At 37.5% G+C, this 10,040-nt stretch overlaps 1 protein-coding gene across 1 annotated transcript in view; it reads left to right on the top strand.

Moving 5' to 3' along the window:
- LOC103800078 (CSC1-like protein 1) overlaps window positions 1-8,541 on the top strand; it is a gene marked incomplete at its 5' end in the record, with an annotated part of 12,055 nt that extends 3,514 nt beyond the window's left edge. Inside the window, 7 exons of the mRNA XM_009072441.1 lie at window positions 2,360-2,411; window positions 3,548-3,656; window positions 4,035-4,105; window positions 4,893-4,973; window positions 5,582-5,705; window positions 6,024-6,157; window positions 8,400-8,541. Coding sequence (XP_009070689.1) covers window positions 2,360-2,411; window positions 3,548-3,656; window positions 4,035-4,105; window positions 4,893-4,973; window positions 5,582-5,705; window positions 6,024-6,157; window positions 8,400-8,541 — 713 coding nt within the window. The remainder of the gene's footprint in view (window positions 1-2,359; window positions 2,412-3,547; window positions 3,657-4,034; window positions 4,106-4,892; window positions 4,974-5,581; window positions 5,706-6,023; window positions 6,158-8,399) is intronic.
- Window positions 8,542-10,040: the final 1,499 nt, after the last annotated feature.

Genomic DNA, 10,040 nt, shown 5'->3' on the forward strand with positions numbered 1-10,040 from the left:
TCTGCCATTCAGATTGCTGATGGGAATACTGAGTTCTCTGTATTGGAACTCTGTTAAACCCTGTGTATACATCCTTCCCTTTTGATGATGAGCCCTTACAAGCCCATTTTATAGCTGCTTTTGTATCAGTCTCATCAAGATCATATTTACAGAGCTATTCATAGTTGATCATCTTGGTGAATAGTTGTTGAAGAATGGCTAAGGGAACAGGGGCACAGCTCCCAGAGAGCATTGTGCGAGCAAGAGTCGAGCAAAGGCTTATGGGAGCTTTGAGCATATAACTAAGAAGTAGGCCTCAGGAGTTTAGCTTCTCAGCATTAGAAGTTATTTTTGCAGCATAATGTTGCAGCCAAAGGACAAGCTATCTGGGAAAGCTCAGCAATGTTGCAAACCCAAGGATGAACTATTCTGGGAAAACAAAGAAGGATTCTCCAGAAAACAAAGGAGTCTTCACAGCTGCAGCTGCAAGCAAACCTAGTAAATAAAATGTAACCTGTAGAGCTTAGGTAATGCTAAAATGAATAATAGGTATAGTTGTCCTGCAAGCTAAGAAAGTATACAAATGTAACTTTTAGAGTTTAGGTAATGGTAAAGAGAACAATAAGCATAGTTGTTCATACACGGTATAAACATGTCAGCAACTTTATATCAGTTACATGATGTTGGACAAGGGAGTAAGAGCAGCTGCACAAGATCTAAGAAGCTGCAAAGGAAGTAGCTGACCATTAATCGCGCCAGCCAATGATGAGCTTGCTTTTGCAATATATATGAGCCTCATTAATGAATCTATATAATCTGTAACTCATGTATCAATAAACGAGTCTTGCTGGACACCATCGGGTGCGCATTTCTCCCGTCGATTTCCCACAAATAGTGATGGAAAAAAGCCAGCAATTCATTTGGTTTTCTGAGAAGCTCTCAAGCAGGGTACTTGCTTGTGTTGGTGTGTTTTTATACCATAACAATTGCATCTGATCTTGCTAATCTTTGTCCCTATAATTTGTTATCTTCTGTTGTCCTGAATAATCTGTCCTAGTTTTTGTTTTCAGTTTGCTCCTACCTGTGTTTTTAAGAACCTTGTGACATACCCCTTGCCTGTAATAGGGTATGTTTACCTTTGCCTTTTGTATTGTTTCCTTGTGGCATTGCTGTCTCTGACTTCCCTTTTATGAGCTCTTTCTTGGCAATTCTGCTTATATTAATATCTGCTTTCTTAAAGACCATCTCTTTTTTCCTTTGCTTTTTTCTTTTTTTTTTTCATTCAAAGGACCCTTTATCACTTTGCAGTCACTTCTCCTCCTTGCTTTCCGCCTCTGTTCTCAGCCAGCATCTCTAGTTTTACTGAATCAAATTCAGCACAATTGGTGTTTTCATCTCCTTTGTAGAGAGGGGGTTGCCATTGCCTTCAAAGGACTCAGAGTAATTCTCTCTTCTGGTCTAGTTACTACCTGTATGTTTATACCCAAATAGATTTTATAGTAATCATCAATTTGTGTGCACTGTCCTTCTCTAACTATAATTTGTTAAAAGTTGTAGTATCTTGAATACCAAGAGATGGTCTCTGTTAGTTCAAATGGCAAAGTATGACTGACCTTGTAAAACAGGAGAAGACAGTTTCTGGTTTTCTGCATTAATTTTCGTGATGCTAGGAAGAACAAAGTTTTAGTGCCTCTGCCCTTCTTCCTCCCCTTCCACTGTATGTTGATTCTGTGCATTTACAGTTCTTTCAGTTGTGATGACTTAACTTAAAATACGGTTTAACATTCTGTGCTAGAGGATTGTTTAGCTTTCCAGATGCACTTAACTCTTTTCCCTTTGTGACTGTTTGCTCAATTTTCACTCGCATTATCATTTTTAAAATACTCTTCAGTTTAGAGGAGCAGTGTCATGTAAACTCTCTCATTTTTTACCTTGGTAAGATTGTCAGCGCTGTTTTGTCAACACTGATTCAATGCTGCTTAAAAGCCTGAGGTAACAAATCACTTAAGATGGAATAAAAATGTGAAGGAAATATGTTCAAATCCCTAAAACAGTATTGTTAATGGACATGAAATATGATTGGAGGGAGAAAGGGAACTGCTGCTAAGATCTTGCATTCAAATTTTTGAAATAATCTCTTATTTCTCTTCATGACTTGAATGTGGTATAATCCTTGGGGGTTTTTTCCAACTTTGAAATGCAATACAGAGCAACTCAGCATTGATTATGATTTAAAATCTTTCATCAATGAACTTGCTCAGCATTAAAAAGAAATATATCAGCATCTTTAGAAAATAGAATAAAAGCTGACTTTCTGACAGTTCGTTTACCTGTGAATGTTGCACTAGTTAATTGCACTACTTGTTTTTGTTCTTCTTAGATAAAGATCCCTATAGTTTTGGAAGAACAACTATAGTAAACTTACAAACTGGGTAAGTAAATTTCACAGAGTCCCTTTATGCTTATGTCTATTGCTTGCCATAGTCTCAAAACACATGAAGCAGCATGGCTTATGGGGTTGGAATAACTTACTCACACTTCATCAACTGAAACTGGGATACATTCTGCTTCAGGCTGTGCACTTACAGCAAGGATAAGAAATCCTGAGACTTGGCTTCTACTGTCTCAACTCTTCCTTCTTACAGCACATGCTTCTCTTGGCTAATGACTGCACATCTAGTACTACTGTTTTCAGAAATTTCCACATTAAAAGAAACTGTGCTTCAGAAGGAAAGTAAAGCTGACAGCTTTGCTAGAATGTGTAACTTGGATGATTTAAATTCCCTTACGTTAGAGTTATGTCTGTGCATATCTCTCCCATCTGAGATTAAAATGACTTCTACGTGTTTTAAAAACAGTCTGTAAAATAGCTGAAATACAAAGCTGTACAAGTCTTCTGGTTTATTACTTGATCAATCCACATTCATCCATGATATTATGGCAAATCATTTCCAATGCATTTTTTTCTTTAACCACATTTCAACACCTAGTAACTTGTAGGAATTTTTTTGCTTGGTTGGATTTTTTTATCTGTAAAATGAGTTCCTGTATTTTAGGCTAATTGTAATTATTTATGGTATTCACAAAACTGAAGAGCTGGTCACAAAACAGAACTTCTGTAAGCTTTGAAGAAGGAGCTATCAGAAAAGCAGAATTTAGTCCCTGTATGAGGCCGTGTTCAACTTGAGTAAGGATTGTGTTCCAGAAGAGTTCAATTATGCACTCAGCACAGTAAATAATAAGGCAAATAAAGGACATCTTGGTAAATAGCACCATGTGTGCTACTGGTCATCTGAATGAGAAGGTGCAAGCTGAACACTGCCTAAATATGTCCATGTCATAGATTGTTTTCTTTGTAGGTCTGTTAGCCATAGAACTTTGTGATAAGCAAGTAACCCTATTGGCTGTTCAAGATATCTGCATAAGTAGATGACTCCCAGTAACTACCTTTTTCCTTGTTTTGTGTTCAGTGAGAGGTTCTGATTTGATTAGCATTTTGATGTTTGCTTGTATCAGTTGGACAATTGGTTCGTCCTGTTTCTCATATTCATAACATTTTGTCCAACAGCAATAACCTTCTTTGGCTGCACACAGTTTTTGCTGTTGTTTACCTGATTCTGACTGTTGTCTTCATGAGACATCACATGAAGTATGTCACATATAGAGAAGAAAACATAGTAAGTTTCTGTATTGGGGTGAAAAAAGTCATAGAGCATGTTTGCAACTGGAGAACACTAAAATGCAAATTGCTAAGATGCCTTCTGCTAATGTGACATAAATATCTGAAATCACTGAAAGTGTGTGAATTGTGAAAATGGATAGAGAAGGAGGGCTTGGGGAGGGATTTGTGAAAATTTGCTGTAATCTATTACCAGTGTAGAAGGTGAATATGGTGCTGTCTTAAATAGATGGAGCTCTCACCATAATCAAAATTTCCTACCCTTTCCCCCCCTCTACCACACAGCTACTTGTGCTGCGTCACTGCCTTCCTTATATTCTTGTTTTCTGTATCCTGGTGTGGTTTCTCAAAATTTGATGTGCATTTTTTCTCGCAGGTTAAGTGCACATTGTTTATAACTGGTCTTCCAAAAAATGCAAAGGAAGAGACAATACAAAGCCATTTCAAGTAAGTTCCATGCTTGAGTAATACCATTAGAATCATAGAATGGTTTGGGTTGGAAAGGACCCTAAAGATCATCTAGTTTCAACCCCCTGCCATGGGCATGGACACCTTGCTCTGGACTAGGTTGCTCCTACCTGGCCTTGAACACTGCTCTGGACCAGGTTGCTCCTACCTGGCCTTGAACACTGCCAGGGATGGGACATCCACAGCTTCTCTGGGCAACCTGTGCCAGTGCCTAACCACCCTCACCGTGAAAGATTTCCTCCTAACATCTAATCTTAAACCTACCTTCTGTTTAAAGCCATTCCTCCTTGCCCTGTCACTACATGTCCTTGTAAAAAGTCTCCACCTTTTATTTAGGAACAGGTGATTTAAAATTGTCCTACTAGTTTTACCTGCTCAAGCAGACAAGTTTTTTGAATTTTGCACTGTTTAAAATTCATACTATAGTATCTGTCTTCTAAAAGCATAGTTTATTCCTTAGCTAGAATTGAGAAAAGACCATTTTTCAGTCAAATTAGTTAGCTGATCTTAAAATCTGAGTCTAACAAAGTGGCTGTGTATCCACGCTTTCCATTCATGCTCCCGCATGAACTTTACTTGGAATAATGCTGTGCATGTCATGTGAAAGTATTTTGTAGCAACTGTGTCTGTGCAACTCTCTGCTCTGTGATGACTCATTAGGAAAAGAAATGGGTAATTGAGATGTCAGATATCAGTGATGCTCTTTGAACCAGTTTCTTCATTGTACTTTCTGTTCTCGTTGTTCTCATGTACTGTTTCCTTTCAGTGATGCCTACCCAACTTGCACTGTACTGGAGGTCCAGCTGTGTTATGATGTAGCCAAGCTTATTTATCTCTTCAAAAAAAGGTACTTCTTTTAATCTACACATGAGTTAAGCATAAGTTTATTAATGTCTTGCCAGTCCTTAATCAACATGTACCAGGAGTACTAAGCTTTCACATACTAGAAATTAATTCCATGCTTAAAGTTCTGGTCTGTACTTCAATTAAATTCAGTTGTGTTTAACAGTGAGTTATGGGGTTCAACCCTTTTCTTAGAGGTGTGGTACGTTTTGTGTTGCATAAGATAAGTTTTGACTTGCTGAGTATTTGTTTATGGTATTATTTTGTTTATTGTCAGGCAGTGCAAAGTGAAAAAGTGAACTATTGATTTAATAACTCTGTAACCCTGCTTCTTTGGCCAGTGTTACAGGAGAGATAAATGTTATCTTCAGGGCTATTGGGTTCTGTTTTTCCTGGAACCTCACTACAAGTGTAGGCTGTATAGTGCTATTACTGACTTGAAAATAAATTATATATATGTAAGCAAAATGAAGTGTATGTAAATATCTTTGGTGAGTGATTAATCTGCTATCAGTCCTTGGTGCAATGTTTTCTTTTGGGGATTATATTCCTCCTAAGCTTGATGTTGATACTGTTTTCTTGTGAAAAGTTATGGATGTATTTTCTGTCCAGAAAACAGGCAGAAAAAAGCCTGACTTACTATGAACACCTGCATCAGAAGTATGGCAAGCGGGTCCAAATCAACCCTAAGCCATGTGGTCAGTTCTGCTGTTGTGAAGTAAGAGGATGTGAAAGGGTAAGAGATTGTTCTATTTTAGTTATGGCCAGGTAGATTGTTAGAAGAGTAGAGAACAGTTGTGTTATGTCTCATTGAGCTTCAGACAACTCTATTCACTGACTGCTGATAGCTCATCCCTCAAGTTACGTTTTGAAATGTAATCTTAGTGCAAAAATTGAAGTGTAAGAAAATCTTCCTGTTTATCTTTGCCTTGTGACATGATTTGTAATTTGTGGAAGTAGTATGAGGAAGAGGGACTGGGTTGTGCAAGCTGTATGTTAATGAAGATACTGGGCATCTGGAACTTGCATGTAACAGTCATCCATTTCCCAACAGGAGGATGCTGTAGATTATTATACCAAAGTTAGAAATGAACTGATGGAAGCATATTCAAAAGAGGAACAAACTGTTCTTAATAACCCACTGGGAATGGCTTTTGTAACATTTCAAGAGAAATCTATGGCAACCTAGTAAGTTTTGTCTGTTGTCTTGTTTGGTGTCGTTTAACTATAACAGTGCAACTGATCTCTGTGTCCTGTGTTTGCTTATGTTGGTTCTTCTTCCTTTCTTCTTTTACTCTGACCTGTGGATTTGGTCTGCTTTACTTCTGGTAAGTTTTCTCCTAAATGTGCATTTAGCCTCTTATGCTTTGAGTGGAGAAATTATTTAAGGGATTAATTGGCATACGGAGCCTTTCTCTTCTGTGTGGGATCCAGTCCATCAGTGTAGGTTAGTAGGAGGCCTGACTAATAATCTCATGAATACGAGTTACTGAAGTCTCCATTTTTCTACTGTGCAAATGGTCTAATTACCAAGCTGTCAGAGTGGATGCAAATTACACTGCTAGTTAATCATCTCAACTGAGTAGGGTCACTGACTGACCTGGCCATAGCTGATAGATACACATTATATATCTCTCTTACCTGTTGTTATAGATATATGTGTAGGTCTAGTGTCAGAAGTTATTCAGGTCTTTCATTCAGTCATTTGTAGGCAAAATGCATGTGGCCTCTTGTTTTCTATGGACACTTTGTGAGCATCTTTTACTACCACAAAGTGTGTAAAGGGAAGCAGAAGAGTAATTGTATTACAACATAACATCTCATGCTTTTTTAAAAATTCTTCATAGCCTCTCTGATTTAAATTGCCTCCATTTTTTTGTCCTCCAAGTTATCTAAGAGAGCTAGTCTTTGAGACTGGTTTCAAGCAAGTCCATGGTGTAGAATTTCTTGCAGGATTTTGATATGTTGGAGAAAGTTTTGCTTGCTACTCTGAGTAGTGACTGTGGGATGAAATCTGCCTCCTCTCCTAATTTGGTAATGTTACATACCATGCTTACTGAATTCAGAGTGTGAAATAACATTTTAAGATGTGAAACTGAAAGAATAAATAAGCACTGAAGTTTCTTCTGTAGCTGCTGATGTGTTGTGTACAGTTTTGACGGGATACTCTCCTTGGGAATGTGTTCTGAGTTGCATTGCAGGCATCTCTGAGTTGCGTTATCAAGTACTGAAAAGATTTTAGTTTGTTTAGCATGGATTTGATGTGGTGGATTCCATGCTCTTGACAATTAATTTAGATAAGATTAGATTATGTGTGAATCTGAGGCTCCTAACAAATTAGAAAGTTATTTGGTGCCCTTAGTAGGATGTGCTCCATAGAGCCGTGAAACAGGATGGGAAAAACAGGAAACCAGGACTGAGGTTTGTGGGGTGAGGTATTTGTAGTAGCTTGCTTAATGGTGGCTAAAGTTTGCTCTGCATGCATTTTTAAAAAGAAACTGTCAAAGTATAATTAACTTCCTTAAATGCTTTCTGCTGCAAGATGCTGGCAGTTTGACATCACCACTTGAATTCTGGTAAGGTAAAGATCTGAGGTTTGGGGGTTATGTTTGTTTGGTGTTCGTGTGTGTGTTTCTCTGTCTTTATGTTAAGAGCACAACTGAGAAACAAGCATGTTGCACGGATTTTAGAGTCTAGCCATTTGAATATAATGTATGCTGTTTCCATGCTAGTGTAATAGAGTTTGTCTGGACTGGACCTTCTTTTACACAGTAATATACACATTTGTACTGTCTCTGAATCCATGCCAGCCCTTCTGTTGCTGTCTTTTGAGAAATCTTTTATTCTGGGCCTGTTTAAATTTTCTGTAAATACATCAATTGTCAGTCAACTCATAATATTAGAAGATATAATTAAGTGCTGTGATTATTTTAGGAATGGGTGAAAAACTAATGTTTTGAATTGTAAGAATAGCAGCATGATAAAAGTTTTTCTGGTACTCAAGGCAAAATTGGCTGGTTTTGATACTAGTGGAAAGGATTAGTCTGCACTCTCATTTCATTTGATTCTTTGATTTGAAAACAGCAGTAATTACATAAAGATGTGTTTAGGGAACTGTCATTTTTTTTCCAGTGCTCTCAGGCTTTGATTTTTTAAAATTTTTTTTAATGAGTCACTGCTGTTCACGTCAGTAGAAGCAGGGAACAGTTTAAACGAAGACTTTTTTGTTTCCAAGAAAACAGATCTCAAAGACCTGTGGTACCAACTGTTCATATGCCATTAATGCATAATATGTTACATTGTTGTTTAGGTACTATCTTGGTCATGTTATTAAAATAAAAAACCCTTTATCACTATTCCCAGTCTTTCTTATTATATACGCAGCATTTTCAGATGTAAAAATGTGGAAAAATCCTCTTCTTCCTTACAGCATCCTTAAGGACTTTAATGCCTGCAAGTGTCAGAGTATTAAGTGTAAAGGAGAACCCCAGCCATCGTCCTACAGCAGGGAGCTGTGTGTATCAAACTGGGAGGTTACATATGCTCCTTATCCTGAGAATATTTGTTGGTAAGATTCCTGTCTTACATCCATTTTTTGATGATCATGTAGCTTTAGAATGGGCACAGGAGAAATGAGGATGAGTGCATTTTTCTTTAACCCTAAACTAAGACTTTATGTAGTGTTTGGATGTGGTTGATCTGCTTCTTCATTTCCATTACTGATGTTCTTCATTGACCTTGGGGAGGCCTCTCTGATGCTGACTAGTGTTTTGCCACCCTAAAGTTAACAAAATAATAACTTAAGCTTATTAATGTATGTCCCTCAGTTTTCCATTTTTTGAGATCTGAGGAAAGCAACTTGATGTAAGTGCTGAGTATTTTCCAAGTATGTATGTATTTTATGAGTTGCCATGTGATGAGTATAACTTGATATACTCTGTGAACTATGATCTCTCTTCTAACAACATCTTTATTGACCCAGTACATTTCCCAGATAAATGCTTTTTCAATTAAGCTAACCCTGTGCTGCTTTCTGTCATGCTTATAGGCTAAAAAATACCTAAATGTTTTTGAATTGCTTTGCCAGTAACTTAGGGTTGGGTCAATATAATCCTTTCTTTAAATAATAGTAAATTTGTTGTGGCGTTTCCATTGCCCAAGCCAAAACTGTAAGTGAGACACAAACATGCACAAGTTTACTGTATTTCACCTCTGTGTATTTTTTAAGTACATTTTTTTCTAATTATTTTAATAGAAAATGACTTTTAAGATGACTATGCCATCAATTTCTAATAATTGAGAGGTTTTCTCTAGAACCAGAGACCTGCAGTTGCGAATAAAGTACAGAGTCTTTAATCATAAAGCAAACAACCGTGATTCTTAGCTGTGTCTTCTCCAGTTGTGTTGAGATATGAGTTAAAAATTTTTTGCAGATTGCTTTCTGAGTAGATTCAGTTTAATGTGCATTTTCCTTGAAAGGGTTGTTCCACCCACTGTCTGTGCTTCATTTCCTCTTGCTTTCTTCAAGCACAGGACATGGGAAATGGTCTTTGAGAGGCAGTGGGCTGAGGCACTTGGAAAGCTTTTCTAAACATCTCTTAAGAGGAGAAGGTGATGGAGGGTTGATATACTGGTGGGGTTTTTCTTCTGTTCTTTTTCTTCTTTCCCCCTTGAAGAAGGGGAAGCACGGGGATTTGCCAAGTTGCCAAATTCACTAAAAGACTTGTCATAATTGGAGATGTTATTGAGCCTCTGCATCTCTGTTTTGTCTGTTCTAAATATTTGACTTTGGCTGGAGTTCAAATCATTTCCGTTCTTTTGGGAACCGTGTAAGACAACATGTAAGAACTCTACCTGCTTAAGACCTATGATTGCTGTTTTAATATGGCAGAAAGGGATGCAGTGTTTTTAAATTATTTTTTTTTAATCACAGTTTCTTGGTATATACTGCCTCTGATAGCTATTCTCCTTGCAGAAATTCTCTGTGTCTTCTATCTCTGTCTCGATCTATCTTTTTTTATGGGATGGAGTGCACCATCAGCAGGTTGGCAGATGACACAAAGTTGGGGAG

This window comes from Acanthisitta chloris, unplaced genomic scaffold (assembly GCF_000695815.1).
Source record: "Acanthisitta chloris isolate BGI_N310 unplaced genomic scaffold, ASM69581v1 scaffold41663, whole genome shotgun sequence".
Classification (NCBI taxonomy): Eukaryota; Metazoa; Chordata; class Aves; order Passeriformes; family Acanthisittidae; genus Acanthisitta; species Acanthisitta chloris.